This window comes from Ambystoma mexicanum, chromosome 6q (assembly GCF_040938575.1).
Source record: "Ambystoma mexicanum isolate Mex_15411 chromosome 6q, UKY_AmexF1_1, whole genome shotgun sequence".
Classification (NCBI taxonomy): Eukaryota; Metazoa; Chordata; class Amphibia; order Caudata; family Ambystomatidae; genus Ambystoma; species Ambystoma mexicanum.
This window is the reverse complement of record NC_090937.1, coordinates 816,288,668-816,307,980: the sequence shown is the minus strand read 5'-3', so window position 1 is coordinate 816,307,980 and position 19,313 is coordinate 816,288,668. Positions and strand designations below refer to the sequence as shown.

Genomic DNA, 19,313 nt, shown 5'->3' with positions numbered 1-19,313 from the left:
GAGACGGCTGCACCCAACGGACAGGCAGTACTCACATTACGCAGCGCCACATGACCTGCACACGAGGCTGGACTATGTGTTTGCTGCCGCCGAGATAGTGGGAGAGATGGTGGGCGCAGAATATAAGGCCAGGGTACTTTCCGACCATTCGCCTTTGGTCGTGGACTGGCGACATCAACCCCCAGGGCCCGAATCCCGACATGGAGGCTTAGAGCTGAGGCTCTACAGGATGCAGGATTTCGAGAGGACCTGAGGGAGGCCATTGAAGAATATTTTGATATCAACACGGGCAGTATACGATCCACGGGAACAGTATGGGAGGCATTTAAGGTGGTGGTGCGTGGGGTAGCCATTTCAAAATCTAAAGGGCTCCTAGGGGGTATAGAACAGGAACTGCAGGAAGCAGAAAGAGATGGAAAGTCTGATACAGAGTAGGGGGACCACCCGAGAGGACAGCCCCAAGATAAGGGATTTACAGATAACCTGTAGTGAACTCTGGGACAGATTATGCAAGCTAAGTTATAAGAAATATACAGAGAGGCAATATGCGGGGGGGGGGGGAGATAAGCTGGGCAGGCTACTGGCCTGGTTATACAAAAATGAACCAAAATGAGACCCTCCCCCCGCCCGGTGATCAGAGAGGTCAGGGATGCAGAAGGCCGAATCTGTAATACCCAGGAGGGAGTAAACGAGGAGTTCCTCAAGTATTAGAAACAATTATATGAGGACGCAGGAGAGGATATGGGTCAAGAGATACTGGAAACAATAGAGGACATAGGGCTGCCCACCTTGGATGACTTAGAATGTGCAGACTTAGATGCCCCCATCACCTCGGACGAACTGGAGGCGGTGATCCATCACCTGCCCACATGTAAAGCGCCCGGGTTGGATGGGTTGCCCAGTGAGTTTTATAAAACATATAAGCAGGAGCTACGCCAGCCGCTGCTGGCTATGTTCAATGAAGCCTATGAGCGAGGGGAACTGCCGGAGTCCCTTCGTGAGGCAGTGATCATCCCGCTCCTGAAGCCGGGCAAGCTGGAAGAGGAGTGTGGGTCTTATATGCCCTTGTCTATGCTTAATCAGGATAGTAAAATACTCACAGCAGTGCTGGCCAACAGACTTAGGAGAGTAATAGGCAAGCTGATACACCCGGATCAAACAGGCTATGTCCCCGGTAGAAATATTACAGACAACCGTAGGAGGCTGCATCACATCATTGATCAAGTCGAGGAAGACCCGGGCGAGTTGGCTATCGTGTCGCTGGATGCGGTGAAAGCCTTTGATTCTGTCAGGTGGCCATGGTTGATGGGGGATGGGACCGGGATACATTAGATGGGCCCGGATGCTGTATAGCTCCCCGATTGAGAGAGTCAAAACAGGAACTATGATCTCAGATAAATGGCAACTCAGCAGGGGGACCAGACAGGGTTGCCCCTGGTCGCCCATGTTATATATCCTGGCATTAGAGCCGTTGGCAATTTGCCTGAGGCAACAATACGGGGAAGTGGGGATTCGTACAACGGGAGGTTCACACCTGATATCACTGTATGCAGATGATATGCTCCTCTACTTGCGTTTTCCGGAAGAGAATTTGCAATATGTGCTGGAGGTGATGGATCGCTACGCCACCCTCTCGGGCATATCGGTGATCCCCGGGAAGTCCAGTGTGTTCCCCCTGGGAAGGTATAAAAGTGTTTCACTGGAAGAGCTGCCCATCCTGCAGATACCCTGGCAGACAGACGTTCAGATATCTGGGCGTACATATTTATCATAAGATAGAGACTGAGCACAAAAATAACACGAAGAAAGCAATTGAAGGAATTAAAAATAGCATGGTGTTCTGGTCTAGATAACCCCTTGCTATGATGGGAAGAGCAGCGCTGTTTAAAATGGTGGTTTTGCCCAGACTTTTGCATTTTTTTGTGAATGTTCCGTACCTGATCCCCAGATGCTTTTTTGAGAGACTTCATGGCCTGTGTAGGGGCGTCCTGTGACAACTCCAGGAATAGGGTGGCCCTGTGGAAATTACAGAATACGTGTGATAAGGGGGGCATAAACCTGCCAAATTTTGAATTATATTATTGGCGGGACAGTTGTTGTATGTGGCTAGGTGGTTGTCTGCAGAGGACTCGGCAGAAGCTAGGCTCCTGCAGGGTGATTCAGCCCCATATTTCCTTAGAGAGACGGTGTGGCTGCAAAAAACTAAAATGGCGGAGAGGGGGAGACTATTGGTGCTGGGCTGGGAAGTCTGGCGCAGAGCATGGAGAACTGTGGGCGACCCAGACCCACTCTCTCAGCAGGTCCCGCTGGTGGTGTTGTGCGGTGAAGACCCCCAACTGTTCAAAGGGGTCCGCAGATACTGGGAACCGGTGGGCCTAGCCACACTAGGAGACATATGGCAGGAGGGGGAGAATTCCAGAGGCTGCAGGAGGAGACAGGGGTGCATAGGGGCCAATATATTACTTATACCAAGTTCATGAAATGGGTGAGGGAGAGGTGGTCTGAGGCGGTACTAGCGGAAGAACCTGATGCCACCCTGGAAATGATGTATGATGTCTCGGAGGGTGGGCACGAAATATCTCGGATATACGAGCTCCTGAGGGCAAAGGCAGGGAAGGAGCTGCTCCAACTGAGGCTTGACTGGGAGGAGGTGGGTGAGTGAACCCATGAAAGAGGGACAGTGGGATAGAGTCCAACGGTACCATAAGAATGTGTCCCGTAACGCGAGACTCCAGCAGATCCAGCTGTATGTCACCCACAGAGCTTATCTGACCCCTGGCAGAATAGCCAGGTTTGGAGACTCGGATGTACAGAAATGTCCCAGGTGCGAGGAGGTGGAGGCAGGGCTGTTGCACATGTTCTGGGCTTGCCCAGAGGTGCAGAGATTCTGGGAAGAAATAAAGACAAGAATGGCCAATGGGGGAGTGGTGCGTGATGTGAGGTCTGCCTGGGCATGCATGCATGGGAGTTTTCCCAGGCCACGTAATTCAAAACATATCAGCAAGATGAAAGACCTGGCCTATATCCTGGCCAAACGCAGAATTGCAATGTGCTGGAGAGCGGCCCACAGGCCTAGGGTGGAGAGTTGGTGGGCAGACCTCTTGAAATGAGCAGAAGCATAAACTGCGGTATGGTATGAAGCAGTCACTAGGGGGGAGAGGAGGAAGTGGGCTCCTTGATAGCCTGGAGGCAACTGGTGGCCTCAATGGCAAACCCCCACCAGGTCAATCATGAAATGGAAGACTCGGATGAGTTGACAAACATCGAAATACCTGAAACTGATCATGCAGATGGCACAGATACGTGTTTGTGGGGAGTGAGGGGGAGGACGTAGGATAGCACTGAATAATGTGATACCTGAAACTGTTTATGAACATCCTAAATGGTTGTAATGTTTGATTTGTTGTTTGTTAAGTTAATAAAAATTAAAAGCAAGAGTGTAACATAGTGTGATGCATGTGACAATCCACCTTTAGATAGCTGATTTAGAGACCGGATCCCCTGCTCTACCAGCTGCCACTGAAACAAAGAACTGTTTAGTCTTCCTTAGTGGTTTAGTTCTTTCCAGGTAAAACATGACTGCCCTGTGCGCGTCTAGTGTGTGAAGGCTTCTTTCGGCCATGTTAGTAGGGTTCTGGAAGAAACTAGGTAGTTCGATTGACTGGTTCACATGGAACTTCAAGATGAATTTAGGCGCAAACCTGGGATGGGTGCGCAGAACTCACTTGTCTTTGTGGACTGTAACAAAGGGGTTTAAAACAGAAAGAGCCTGTAGTTCGCTAACCCTTCTGATAGAATTGATAGCCACTAGGAAGGCTGTCTTATAAGTCAGGTCTTCCAGACCTGCTTTATGCATAGGCTCGAAGGGAGCTCCCATGAGCCTGGTCAAAACCACATTCAGATCCCATCCAGGGGCTGGGTGAGAGATGGGAGGATAAATCCTCTTAACCCCTTCCATAAAGGCTTTAATCCCCGGTATTTTCCACCACAATACCTTTTGTTGTGATGTGGTGTAGGCTGACAGAGCAGCCAGATTAACCTTTAGGGAATTGAAGACTAACCCAGAGTCCAACAGGTAGGTTAGATATAACACAATGTGTGGGGGTGAACAATCGATGGGATTCACGCCCTTGGAATTGCAACAGATGACATAACGCTTCCATTTGCTGGCATAGCAATAACGTGTATTAGGTTTTCTCGCTTCCCCGAGTATGTCCATGCACCTCTGAGGGAGTTGCAGGTGTCCAAACTATGATCTCAGGAGCCAGGCTGCTAAATTCAGAGTTTGTGTGCATGGGTGTAGGGTATCCCCCCTGTCCTGAGACAACATATTGTACGGGCAGGGTAGTTTCACTGGTGGGGAGAGGGACATTTCCATCAGGTGAGTGAACCAAGGTTGGCGGGCCCACATGGGGGCCACCAGTATCATGGTAACTGGTGCATCTTGTTCACTATCTTGTTGAGAAGGGGAGTTGGGGGGGGGGGGAAGCATAGACAAATTTCCCCGAACAAGTTATCCAGAGACCGTTCCCCTTGGATCGGTTCTAGGGGTACCTGGAGGCGTAGTCTTGGCATTGGACGTTTTACCGAGTAGCTAACAGGTCGATCTCCGGGAAACTCCATTCTGCGAAGACGTTGGACACAATGTCTTCGTGCAGTCGCCATTCGTATTCTTCTGGCAGAGGAAAATCTCTGCTGAGTACATCTGCCAGAAGATTGAGTTCCCCTGTAACATGTTAGGACAACAAAAACATCTTGTGTTTGAGAGCCCATATCCAAATGTTTTGGGACAGCTTGGATAGCCCTGGAGGGTGAGTGCCCCCCTGTTTGTTCAGGTAATATATTGCTGTAGTGCTGTCGGTTAGGATCAGCACTGTCTTCCCTTGCAGTTGCACCTGAAAGGGTTTTAATGCTTTAAACACCGCTAATAGCTCCAGTAAGTTTATATGATTGGACGCTACTTGAGGGGACCACACTCCGTGCACTGTCTGCTGAAGCAGTTGAGCCCCCCACCCCATGAGAGATGCATCTGTCGTGAGAGTGGCTTCCACTGCAGGGGTGGTGAAGGTCTTCCCCTTCAAGAGGTTTTCTCTTGACCACCACTGCATAGAGAGAATGAGGGCTGGTGAAACAACTAAAAGATCTTCCCATTGTCCGCTGGCCTGACACCACTGGCTGTTGAGCCACTCTTGCATGGGACGCATGCGCAGCCGCGCCTGGAGCACCAAGTATATACATGACGCCATCATCCCTAGCAAACGCATGGCCTTGCATACCGTCACCTCCCGACTGGCTACATATTAAGTAATCTGAGAGAGCATGTTCTGAACCCTCTCGCTGGTGGGGAAGACAAGACCGTCTTTCGTCTGAATTAGCGCTCCAAGGAATTGTTTTACTTGGCTGGGGACTAAGCTGGATTTCTTTTCGTTGATTGAAAAACCCAGGCTGAAGAGGAGATCTACTGTTTTTTGGGTGTTCGAAAAACAAGCGAACGAGTCAACCCGTAATGAGCCAGTCGTCGAGGTAAGGGTAAAGTGGGACTGATAGTCTGCGCAGGTGTGCTGCTGCCACTGCCAGGACTTTGGTAAACACCCTTGGCGCCGAGGCGATGCCAAAGGGGAGTACCTTGAATTGGTAGTGTTTGTCCTGGATCATGAACCTTAGATATTTCCTGTGCGCTGGCAACATTGAAATATGAAAGTATGCATCTTTCATGTCCAATGTTGCCATGAAGTCCCCCTGTTTCAGCAATGGGATCACCTCCTGCAGTGTTACCATGCGAAACTTCTGGGGTTTTATAAACTTGTTCGCTGGGCGCAGATCTAGAACAGGACGCAGATCCTTTTTGGCTACAAGGAAGTACACTGAATAAATACCCTCGTTTACCTGAAGAAGGCTTCTATGGCGTCCTTTCCCAGCAGTGCTTCCATCTCTTGGATCAGAATCTCCAGATGGTCCGGTGAAAGGCGCTGTGAGCGTGGAGGTCTGAACTGTGGAGGTCGGGCGAATTCCACACAATAACCGTGGGCGACCGTCTTTAAGACCCACTGGTCGGAAGTTATCTCCTCCCATGCCCCGACCGGGGTGGCATGGGAGGGGACCTGGTCATGTGGCTCCTCTGGGATTGGGGCCTCTGCCTCTACCTTTGCCGCGTTTCTGACCTCTTGAGGGGTAGTAAGTTGGGCTTCCAGATGTTTGGTTTGTGTTGAAGTTACCCGTGCAGTAGTTGTTTTGACCAGCACAGGCTTGCCCTCGAAAGGACCGCCGAGAATTATTACCCCTCTGTGAGGAGGGTTTCTGTGTAATTTGGTGCAAAGACCTTATAGTCTCACGCTCCTTCTTGGCTGTCTCCAACGCTTCATCCACCGCTTTCCTGAAGAGGTTAGTCTCTTCAATGGGTTTATTAATGAGGGAGGCCTGAGTCTCAGGTCTAGATCCTGATGTACGCAGCCATGCATGTCTTTTCAGTAGAGTCCCTTGTGCAAGAGACCTGCCTGCAGTTTCTGCAGTGTCCAGGGTGTTCTTGACCACATTCTGGTTGACCAGTCTTCCCTCCGAAACAATGGCGAGAAGCTTTGTCCTGGTAAGTTCAGGAACCTCCTGGAGGCCTTCCTGAAGCAAATTCCATTGGGCATCAGCATAGCTTCCTAATAGAGTAGTAACCTGAATGGTGTATGCAGCTGCTGACGTGACGTTTGCCCAGGGCATACAACCTCAGACTCCTTGTCCGGTGGTGATTCTCCCGTGATTCTTACGAGTGGTAGTCACTACCAGTGAGTCTGGGATGGCGTGCCCTTTAATATATAGAGGATCGGAAGGAGAAGGTCGAAATAATTTTTCGACTCTCAGGTTCACTGCCCGCGTCTGAGCAGGTGAAACCAATGAGGGAACTAACAGTCTCTTAACAGAGTTAAGGAGGGGTATGGATTGACTCGCCAGAGGTTTTTCCTTAATATCCTCCATGAAATCCTTTACAGGTCCCGCCTCTTGAGTGGTAATTTTGAAGTATTCAGCTGCTTTCTTCAACATAAGAGTTGAAAGCCATTTGGTCATCCACAGGGGAGGCTTGGCGAGCCGGGGTGGACGGAAGAGAGTCTAGGCACAAAATATCAGTGTCCTGATCTTGCTGTGTCCAAGGGTCTTGACCTTCCTGCTGGGTTTCCTCCCAGTTGTCCGTCGTATCCTGTTGATCTTCCTCATAGTTTTCCAGAAAAGAAGCTTCTTCTTCTCCATTATCGATGTCTCTATATATGTCCATATGGACCACATCTTCTTGTTGGAAAACACAAGAGTGATCTTCCTGAATTTGGGGGTTAGTGTCTACCCGAACCCTTTTCGGGGGAAGATGATCAGAAGAACTGATAATCTGCTCCAGCTGATCCATACAACCCTCAAATTTTTCTGTAGTCCATTTAGAGGACCCAAACGGGCCTACGCGAGGAGAAACGACGTTCTCTGCACTGTGGCGTTGAAAAGAACCTCTCAGGGTGTCAGAGAGAGGCTCCTGACTTTCTATGTAAGCGTCATCGGAATCGGGAACCCAACCCGCCGAAATCTTTTCCGTGGCCTGGCCCATAACCTTAGACGGAACCGGAGTAAGGCCCACCGCCGCTGCGATTCTTCCAATGCTACTTTCGATAGTCACCGAATCGTCGCGAGACAAAGGCTCCGATGATTTGTCAGCAGTAGAAATACCGTCCGTGCCACTAGGGGGCCTAGCGGTCGGTTTTCCGGGTAGAAGCCTAGCTGTAGTTTGGGGCCTACTGAGGCCTTGGAAATCGTCGAAGCGCCGGGCTCCCAAACTTCGATGCGTGTAGGTTTTGGAGTATCGCCCTTGGTTTGTTTCGATTGCCCAGTCGCAATACGCGGCTGCAGATGCAGGGAAGGCTTTGTATCTGAACGATCCGAGGGAATCGGCAAGGTTTTCGGCGGCCACGTTGGCGCTTTCGCCTTTATCGTCGAAGGTGTCGAAATTGGCAAAGGGGTTGTGTGCTTAGTGCGATGTGCTTGTATGCCCATGTTGCCGGGTGTAGTCCCTGTAGCAAGAGCAGAGTCGAGCCTGGAAGGGTCGGGGACGGGCGTGACAGACCTAGAAGTGTCCGCCTCAAGGTGAATAAAATCTGCATTGGACGTTTGGTCATCCGAAGTACCCCTGTGACTTGCAGCTGGTGTGGCGGTGGGGGAGGAGGGGGCCCCACACGTGACATACCGTACGCGGCCCACCGCTTTACACAGCGCTCCTTAAGGGTCTTGGGCCGAAGGAGTTTGCATGCCGCACACCGCTTCTCGTTGTGCTCTAGGGGGAAGACAGGCGTTACATGTCCTGTGTTCGTCCTTCCAAGGACATCTAACCTTACACTTAGGGCAGAATCTAAAAGGAGTCCTTTCCATAGCAAAAGGGAAGGATGACCAGACCGACAGGGAAAAGAGTGGAAAGGAGGAAAGACATACTAAACAATATGGCCACCCCGACCCCACTCTCCCTACTCTCTAGGCCGGCCAGAAGGCCCGACCACGTGGAAAATCCGGCTGCCGGATCTTAGGTGCCGAGATCCACAGCCGTAGACGATTCCCCCGTAGTCTTCGTCGAAGATGTTCTTGTTGGGCGAAGTGACTTAACGGGGAATAAACCGACAATTCGGTAAGATAAACAATGTCTCTAGTAAGAGCTCCGCTATAGCGCGACCAGTTATCTGGGCGGAAAAAAACATTCTGAGGGACCTCGCGCGTGAGGGATTTTGGGTACTACACACGTCACAATAGGTATAGTGTTACAGACACGCCTATGCCGATGTCCCCTTTCAGTCCCCGAAAGACAAGATGCAATACTGCGCGTTACTACTGGATGTCGGACCATATGCACAGCATGTGATTCTAAGCAGATTAATAAGCATCAGAAATATGTTTACAGATGTAGTTTATTGTGTGGACATTCTGTATTGTGTTTACGGTACCTGTAAAGAGTTTACTGTACCTTTAAACTAGCCTTCCCCTGCTGAACTATTGCCTGGACTGCTTAGCCACACTACCTTTTGGAGAGTCATGATAACTCAGAGAAAGCACCCTGTCAACCAAGACTGGCTGATCTACTTGGGGTCTAGAAAGAAGGCATAAGGAAAATGTATGCAACAAGAGGTCCAAAGGATAAAGAGAACAGTCCTGGCAAAAAGACAGAAGCATAAGGTAGTTTGCTACTGATCTGATTGTTTTACAACAGCATGACAGCTAAACAGTACTGTAAAACGGAGACAGATTCAGATGGACTGAAGGAGTAGGTACAATTCTGTTTAGAAAACAAACAGATAACTGGTTGGTATCGTGATAGGAGCCCATTGGTAAAGAGCCAGAAAAGGGAATTGGAATAGAGTGTTGTTGGGGGATATCAAATATCACTTAAAATAGAGCTCACTGTTTTAGTGGAAATTATATTTTTGGAAGTGATCAGTCTTGGCAGAGGGAATGTCCCCTTTTAGTTGTCTTCACTAGGATGCCATGAAACCTGTATCCTCTGTTACCATTTAGAGGGTCAAGGTGCTACTACAAATAAATACCAAGAAATAAATACTTCTGTTGTTTTTGATCCAGTCTGCAAAGAGTATATGGACTACGTATTTCACAAGTTGAAATGTGATTCCTATTGTCCCTCTACTCAAAGGCTCTCTTGACTGGAAGACCAAAGTTTATTTTGTTGCCAATGTTATTAACTATTTTGAGGTGGAGACCTGTTCATTTCTTGTATGTTTGTATTTATGATTTGTATATTTCTAATAAGGACAACAAACTCAATCAGGTAAACATTACCACAAAACCAAATAATTTCTACTTTTTTTCTTAGAAACAACATAGCAGATATATAGAACAGTGCTATCCCCCAAGACTAACCCTCCTCACCTTTTGTTTGAGACTTGAGATTTTCGTTGGTTAACTGTTTAAAGATACATTCAGCAGCAACCATGCCACTTTTCATTGCAGTGTGCGTGCCTTTGATTTTTGGTACATTCATGAAACCTGGACTGCAACCAACCAGAATTCCCCCAGGAAAAGCGAGAGTTGGTAAAGACTGGGAGTAAAGGGAAACAATGTTAATTCTCATCACATTTGATATCCATCTGAAAAAGTTTTAATCATTTAACCAAAACTTCAAGAACCAAAAGTGTTCAAAGTGCAGAAAAACATTGGTGACATGTGATACGCTCAATAAACCACCCATAATGCATGCATTATTTGGTATGTTACCTACAACCATCAACTAATGGAAATGAGATGGGCGTGTTCTATATGTAAGAATATAGTAATAAGAAAGGAAATATTTGATAACCCTTCAAAATTGTTAGACTAGCCACAAGCTACCTCAACTATAAAATGTGCCAACAGGTCGTGTAAATTGTTTTCCGTCTTTTAAATGTTTTTCAAATACCGTCCAATAAATGGCCACCCTCCCCATATTTCTCAGATGATTCTTCCAGATGGGTATTTGTCAGAATGAAAATCCTAAACTGTGACAGTGGGCCGCCTGCATTTCCCGTTTTCCCTCATGGGTCTTCAACATGTTTCCCCAGCAAGTCTTCATCCAGAGCCTTACTGGCAATGTAACACAGTCTATCAACAGCTCCTTTTCAGGATGACCTCGAGAGTTTCCTTTGAGGTTTATCCCATTGGCTAACATTCCACCTTTGACAGGTTTTGAACATCAGACCTCTAGACACTAAGGTGGGCCCTAGCATACATTTGTGGACTTTTAGTGACTTCTGGAGAAGTACCCCCCTTTAGACTCGAACCAAACAGCTACTCACTCACCTGTAACATATTGCACTACCATTGTTGCCAAAGCTATATGAAGACTAGATGTTCATAAATATACTGTGTGAATAACTCCCTTATGTGCTGTTATATTCTACCATTTTCTGTAGCTTTTGCTCCCGAGGGCAAAGCCTCGACTGCTCAAAGACATTTACCGCTTGGAGAGTCTGGCATTATAAAGAGGATAGCGTGTCAAGAAACTCCCTTAGCATTCTACCTACCCTTACTTCAAATGGATTATTCAGAAGGGCATGATTTGACCAAAGGCAGGTGCTTTCCCAACAGGAGACCTTTCACATTACAGATGGAGTGTTCAAATCAGAATCTTACGCGTCATAACATACATTACTAGAGTGCTCTTTTTTGTCCCTTTTACCTCACCCTCATCAACCATTATTGAGATTGGGCAAAAGAAAACATATATTAAGGGGAAACGCAACAACAGACAGTGAAACAAAATGAAATATTTTGCCTCTACACTTTGTCTGCCAGTTACCTGAAAGCCACCTTCGTTGAGAGCCCTGGCTCCGTAGGCGATGCGCTTTCCACCTTCCAAAATTGGTACCACGCTTGGATGGTGCTTCCATCTCTGAAACTCTCTGAACGGATTTAAGTATGGATTTTGATAGTCTAAACCAACCTTTAAGAAAACACAGAAAAAAATAAATCATTATACATGGGGCAAAATAAAATGCTAATTTCCGATTTATTCACATGTGCCTGCAGTTTTCAGGCAGAATATGTATAGATGTATTTTTATACACCAAGTAATTGCTCTATGATAAGCTCACTTGCTTTGCAGTGGGATAGATACAATACATTATATATTGAACGCACAGCAGACTGTATGAAAAGACAACATAATGCAATATCACAGAATAGTCTAGTGACTGCAATTGAAACAATTCTGCAAATAAGAACTTTCACTGTAAATGTATTGCAGCCCGGTTACGGTACATGAGCGCAAACAGGTGTTTCATAATTGTGATGAATCCTATGGATCCCTCACTGAATCCCTGCCTAATGTCTCCTCCCAGGTGGCCTGGGAAAGGCAACCGCTTTCTGATCCTTATCTTGGGGGTGGTACTCTGCAGGAGGATAACCTGGGAGGCTTACGTGGGAGGTGAAAAGGCTCTGGGTTGCGAGAGGAGTCCTGGGGATGAGACAGTATTTGCCTTCTTTTAAAGGAGACATTTTTCCACTCCCACAATATATAATGGCTTCTTGACACCATGACCCTTCTGTTCCACGGGTTAACCTCCTCAGTGTGGGTGGAAGAAGTCAGAAGCCCTGTATGGATAAAACCGATGCACATCTCTCTCAAATTCAGGGAACTCCGACAATTGAAAACCCCCCTTACTTCCAAAAGTGTAATGGTTTGTAAATGTTAACAACATATCATCTAAAAACCTATATTCCGCTTTATCAACCAGTCTGATGACTGATTCGCATAATATTCCCTTAGTAAAGGTTGTTGGGAAAAGAGATCAAAATCTAAGAAGGGAGAGACCACCAGGAGGCGTGGGGCAACATGGCCGCATAAGCAAAGGTTCCCATCACCTCCAGCGAAAAAGAGATCAGGAACAGCTGAATCAAGCCACTTTTAAGCATTGAAGTGGAGCAGGTGAGGGGGTACTGGACCCCCATGGCGCAATTTTGTGAGTCAGGCCCGAGCGGGTGCAGTGTTTTTAGTGTGTGGGCCTGCCTGGACGCAACATGCTGCGTGGAGCTGTTGCGGAGGCCCTTCCGTGGACCGTCGGCATGGGAAGAGGATCGGGGCACAGCGGGAAGAGCCTGCACCTGCCTCATGAGTTCGAAGGAGAGATGGGTCCAGCTCCAGAGGGCTGCTTGTCAGGCGGACACCTCCCAGCAAAGCAAAACCCCTGCTGCAGCAAGGGTGCAGGCACCCCAGTGAGGAGCGGGAAGGAGGAGACTCAGGACCGCCTCTCCCTCCGGCGGTTGGCCCGGACCTATGGAACGTGGCAGACTGCGGCAGGGGTTTTCCCCTAATACTAATGAGTCCAGCTGACAGCAGCGTTAGGAATTCTGGATAATGGACGAAAGAGCTAAGACAGTTAGTCATAGATCAGGCTACTTCACTGATGGCACAGGCTTTGGCAACAGCGATAGACCACTAATGTGCGTTTAATACAATGTACACGGTTCCACATAAGGCAAGAGCTAGTGTCAAGAGACAGATGTAGACACTTGCTGTAGAGAATATAGTGCCTTGAATGAATAACGCACGTGGGTTTAGAAAAACAAACGCATAGCCTGTTGCTCGGCTTTAGCAAAAGGCGATGAACAGAATATGACAGCTTCCTCTTTCCAGCAGAAGAAACCTTAACCACAAAAGGGCAGCTTCCTGTCTCAAAAGGCAAATAGCGAGTTCAAGAGATGTCTTTCTTTTTTAACACCAGTTAGATCTGATAAAGACAGGAAGCACCAATAGACACCCAATGCATGCACGCATTTAAGAAGTTTGTGAAAGCAAATGTCGCTCTTCCCATCCACTCTAAGGGAAATAACCAATCGTCAAAGACAGCACCTGTCTCTTGAGGTCAACATAGGTATATCATGTGTTCAAAGCAAAGCACAGGAACAGCGTTAAGCTCTAGAGTTTAACTTTACAGGTAGCGGAAATGACGCACACATTATAGGCAGATCAAGTCCCCATCTTGATATAAAAAGCACATGCTGACAGGGCAAAAGGAGGGAGTACACAGCGCAGCAGGAAAACTTGAACCGTGGTGGGCTGGGGAGGTAAATCCATTGCAGGTTCCTGAGCAGAAGCGCAAGCAGGCACGAGTGACAGGAAGATACATCCATCACAGGTCCGTGAGCAGAGGCACGAGCAGGCCCGATTGACAGGAAGTCGTGGTCAAAGGTGGTGGAAATGACAGACACATTATAGGCAGACCAAGTCCCCGTCTTAATATAAAAAGCACAGCTGATGGGGCAAAAGGAGGGAGTACACAGCGCAGCAGGAACACTCGAACCCTGCCCCCCAGGGAAGGTAAATACATCGCAGGTCCCCGAGCAGAGGCGCAAGCAGGCCAGAGTGACAGGAAGATTCATCCATCACAGGTCCCCGAGCAGAGGCATGAGCAGGCCCGATTTACAGGAAGTCATGGTCAATTCGCATGCACCCCAGCGAACACTGAAAGCGTGAGTGTAAATGTGGAAGTTGAACTGTATGCATTTTCTGAGAGTAAAGGTGTTTTTTAAATTATGTTACATCACTCTCTACCATACCATAGCTTATTATAGACCAACATAACATACATTCTATGTTACTCAAGCCGGTACCCTAAAACGATTACTTGTACTTGTTTTTTAGTAAATGTAAATCATGCGCCTAGCTTATGCAACAGTGCTCTTCATATGTATGGCAATATGCTGCATTAGAATTGCTGCATCCATAGCAGGTGCAGTGAGAATTAAAGTTTGCAGGAAATAGATGTGATATTAAATATATTAACTTACTACCTTCAAGTGTTAGTTTAATATTTTGAGTAATGCTTTAGAGTGATGTCTCTCTGAGTCCAAAAGAATTCCACAACATTTTCCTGGCTGTATTGTTGTCAAGTGTGTCAAGGGGTGCAAACACTCGGGAGCACTGTCCAACCGCTAGGCCAAATTCCTGAGGCACCTCTCATCACAAAATAGGACGGTTGATTCCATGCCCACTACACAGAGCCGACCTAGGGTGGAGGAAGTGGGGGCAGAAATCACATTCTAGGGGTAATTACGTCAGGGGTGTACTTACAGCCCTGCTCACGGTAATGAGGCGAGCCGGAGGCAGTGTACCTACAGAGGAAGAGAGCAGTTGACAACCCGGGGCAGTGATACAGCAGCGGAGACGGGCCCAGCGAGGCCTGTCTCCACAAAGAGGACTCCCCAGGGTGCCGTGAGCATTGCGGAAGAGAAGCCAACGGGAAGGTGAAGCGGAGGCCGCTTCAACAGGCTGGGGAGTGTGCCCTTCCGCGGAGGTGAGTGACGAGGGGCAGCCAGAGGCGCCAACGCACATGAGGAGAGGTGCTTTTTTCTAGGGGCAGCAAACACACCACCAGGAGTGCAGACTCCAGGGCAGGAGTCATTCTTCACTGGAACTGCAACCACACCGAGGTCTAGGAGCCGTGTTGGAACATTAGGAGGCCTCATTGAAGCTAAGAGGTGTGGGTGGGGCCATTATCCATCGGCTCCGGGGGGGGGGTTGCCCCGAATGGGGAAGAGGGAGCAAAATGGTACCGCTAGCAACTTGAGGGGGGGGGGGTCCTTACCCTGCTGAGGGGGATTTTGCAGAGAATGCTGCTACAACTGAAGGCCCAAGTTGAAACGACCGCAGGAGACGGATAGGACTTGCAGAGAAGAGAGATCTGGGGTCCTCTCAGGGCACTGCATACTGTGTGCGGAAGTATACCGGACACCACTGCACTGAGGGTTCACAGAAGGGGGTGAGAACTTGCCTTGGTCGCCTGCCCCCTACCCAGCGGGTAGTGGCTGTGGACACTGCAGTGAAGGTATATAGGGTGACATGTTGCAGAGAGCACTGAAAGACTGGAGCGAGAACTTGGACCCACAGGAGAGGAGAGGAGGGGCACTGTGGCTGAGGACAATGTCGACTGAAAGGCCTGGAGGAGAGACCGGGAGCTGTAGGAAGGGAGGTTGCTAGAGGGGGGCCCATGTGTCGAACTCTGCCATGAAAGAGGCTATTGGAAGCATTCTGGCGGAAATTTAAGATTTCTGGGGAGACCTGCAGGAGTCCCTTGCAGACCTGACTGGGAGGGTGACCTGGAGAATAATCAACTCAATGCTGATATGTAAGACTGCGCCTGGATGCCGAATGACAGACCTGGAGCTACGAGAGGAAGAAGTCACTCCGAAGATGGATGTCTTGGAGAATATGGAGCGGAGGAAAAATACACATACTGGGCCTGAGGGAAGCAGATGGAGAACCCCCCACCCAAGTGGAGCGTAAGGTGGAAGGCATCGTTAATTTACTATTCGAGGCGGAAAGGAGCAAAGAGGTGCAATTTGAAAGGGCGCACAGAGGCGGCAAGCTATATTTGGAAAAGTTTGAGGAGGAAATTGTGACATACGTTGAGATTAACAACATGGGAGAGGTCGATAATGTGGTTTGGGATGTGGGGAAGGCAATCTGGAAGGGACTCCTAATGAGGGAGGGCGCGGGAGGAGTCTGTTTTGTAAAGACAACAAAATTGTTCCGAAATACACTGGGAAGAAACAAAAAACCACCTACCTGGGGATTTACATGGTGAACAGATGTCTGAAGAAACCCTGGTGGATCTTCGAAGAATAGGAGAAATCCCCCTGAGAACTCCTCAAAGGACCTGCAAAAGCTTGTCCTTCGTGAAACTCTGAGGGAAACCCTTGTGGGGGATAAAACCCTGGAAGAGCTGCTGGTGGGCGTTGTCTTCCTGTGGAGACCCAGTGAGAGCTGGTCTGGGTATTCTTTCTGGCTGTTTTAGACGAGAGGCCTTTGAAACTGAGCTAAATATAGTGGGTAAAAATGAACACAGTTATTCCTGAAAGTAAGGAAAGGAGAAGTTCCTATAGAGGGTTCTGAGAGCTTACCATGTGCTAAACATGAAGAGAGCAGAGAGGTAAGGAATCTCCGTCTTGTTGCGAAAGTAAGAGGGCACTATGATGAGGGAAAGAAAAGACCCGTAAGATTTAGGGTGGATGCATCTAGTTCTATAAGAGTAGGATGAACTAGATGAAAGCCTACCCTTTTACTTCCAAGTCCTTTTGAGCCAGCCTGAGTGGATGAGGAAAATCTGGAGGTTCCCAACAAGGTATTGCTATAAAGGAAGGGTGAGGAGTTAGAAACAGAAGTCCGATAGCCGGGAGTGAATGAAGAAGTAAGATGAAAAGTAGATTAGTACCTAGAGACTTCCTGGAGGGAGGTATGGAGGAGATTCCGGGTCTAAGCGTGCTTAGAAGTAGAATCGATCCCGGAAATGCTGGAAATGAAAATGAAAGGTTCCGTAAAGCCTTCTGAAATAAAAGGGAGGAATGGAGAACAAGAAGGTGAGTAAAGTAGACAAAAAATGGTTGAGAGGAAAGGTCTTCGTAATCCTAGTGAGGCGAACTTACGAAGCGTGTGCCGGCTCTTGAGAGAGTAGCAAGGCATCTTCCTTCTGTTGTTGCTGGATTATAAGGGAGTGAACAGGAAGTGATGGTGGAAGGTTGCAAGGCTTCCTGGGAATTAACAACTAGCCTGCATTGTACGCTAGCGATGGTAACCGCTGTGGCGGCCATCTTGGAATCAGTCTCAACTAGACTGTGGAGTAGACGATTTCCTAGTGCAGAAGTGGCGGCCATATTGGAAATAGGTCGGAAGGCGAAATGCACATTAGAAACCATCACAGTATGCCCCTTTTTTAGACCTGCTTCCTCTCGGTTTAGACGGGTGTTTGAAGTGAAATTTCTTAATAAGGCGGGGAGCATGAATCTCAGTCTCAGGTTCCCATGTGCGGTCGGCAGGAGAATACCCCTTCCAGTCCACAAGATACTGTAACCGACCCCGATGGTACCGAGAGTCACAAATTTCTTTGACTTCGTATTCTGGTCCGGTTTCACACATCTCTGGGGGAGGACGAACCGAGACCACAGGGTGAAAAATACTTTGATTATCTGGTTTCAATTGTGATATGTGAAAAACAGGATGAATCCGGGACCAGGAAGTCGGGAGTCGGAGTTTAAAAGCTGCGGTACCAATCATTGAAATAACCTGAAAAGGTCCAAAAAATCGAGGAGAAAGCTTAGATGGTACTAAATGGCGAGGGAGAAATCTAGAGGATAGCCAAACCCAGTCCCCTTTCTTGATCACTGGTGCTGGGGTTCTGTGGCGATCTGCAAAATGTTTCCTTTTTACTTGTGAATTTTGTAATGCGGTCAAGGCGGAGCTATGTCCGTGACGTATCTGGAGCATTAGAGAGTCCACATCTGGAAATCTGGTTTCGGATCTTTTCATTATCGGGAAAGAAGTGGGATTGAATCCATATGTACAATGAAAAGGAGTTGTGTTAACGGCAGAATGGTATGAGTTATTGTATGTGATTTCTGCCATGGGCAGGAGTTCCTTCCAGTTATCTTGGGCTGCAGAAACATAGCTCCGGAGATATCCTTCCAATGTTTGATTGAGTCTCTCAGTCTGGCCATTCGATTGAGGGTGATAGCCTGAACTGAGAGCCCGAGAAATACTGAGTTGTGAACAGACAAGCTTCCAATATCTTGAGGAATACTGTGAACCCCTGTCAGAGATGATAGTCTCAGGTAAACCATGTAAGGTGAAGATGTTACTGATAAAGATGCGGGCCATTCGTGCTGCCGATGGTACTCCTATCAGAGGAGTGAAGTGAGCCATTTTGGTAAGGGTATCGATGGTTACGATTATAGTGGAACAACCCCCTGAAGGTGGAAGATCAACAATAAAATCCATTGATGTTATCTGCCAAGGGTGAGAGGGTAATGGCATCTTTACCAATTCCCCAAGAGGTGCTTTTCGAGGAACCTTGGTTTGTAGGCAGACGGGGCAGGACCTAACGTATTCCTTGACATCCTTCCAGAACGTAGGCCACCAGAAAAAACGTGAGATCAATTCCAGAGTTGACAGGACTCCACGGTGTCCAGCTATCTGCGAAGAGTGACATATGTCCAAGACTTCTTTCTGGAGTGGTCAAATGGGAATGAATGCCTTATTTCATTGAAAATAACAATTGTCTTCCTTGATCAAAGCCGTATTATCGGTAAGTGACAGTTGGTCCTTGGTAATGTGCCTAGATTGGACCTTAAGTCGTGACAAAAAATCTGATGTGGTTTGTAAACCTGAAGCCATCAGGGGAAAGATGGGTTCTGTCTTGAAAAGTTCGTTGGGAAGGTGTTCCTTCCGTGAAAGAGCATCCGCCTTCGAATTATCCCTTCCGGGAATAAATGAGAAAGTGATCCTGTATGGAGAGAAGAAATGAGCCCAGCGAGCCTGGCGGCTATTACAGGTTTGTGCGTACTGCAGAATCCGGAGGTTGTGATGATCTGTCCTGACTTCAACAGGATGTGTGGCTCCTAAGAGTAAATGACGCCACTCCTCAAAGGCTTGCTTGATGGCTAAGAGTTCTTTTTCTAGAACAGTATAGTTTAGTTCGGCAGGAGCAAGTGTCTTGGATAGATATGCTACAGGGCGTTCTTGATTAGAATCGTCTAGTTGAAGTAGAACTGCTCCTAGAGCGTACTGAGGCATCGGTTTCAACAATAAACCTGCGGGATTGATCAGGTGTTAACAGGATAGGAGCTGAGGTAAACAATTCCTTAAGTTTATTGAATGCTTGGTCTGTGATCGGAGACCATAAAAACTTTTTTCCCTTTTTAGTAGATTCGTCAAAGGTTGAGTAAGTCTTGAGAATTCGGGAATAAACCTTCGATAGAAATTAGCGAATCCAACAAAGCGTTGAATGTCCTTGCCGGAAGAGGGAGTGGGACAGTTCTGGACA

General features: G+C 47.9%; 1 protein-coding gene across 1 annotated transcript in view; it reads right to left on the bottom strand.

Annotated features, from left to right (window-relative positions):
• ETFDH (electron transfer flavoprotein dehydrogenase) overlaps positions 1-19,313 on the bottom strand; it is a 920,962-nt gene that overhangs the window by 247,469 nt on the left and 654,180 nt on the right. The window contains exons 9-10 of the mRNA XM_069631338.1: positions 11,297-11,440; positions 9,892-10,060 (exon numbers count right to left, since the gene is read on the bottom strand). Of these exons, the coding sequence (XP_069487439.1) occupies positions 9,892-10,060; positions 11,297-11,440 (313 nt within the window). The remainder of the gene's footprint in view (positions 1-9,891; positions 10,061-11,296; positions 11,441-19,313) is intronic.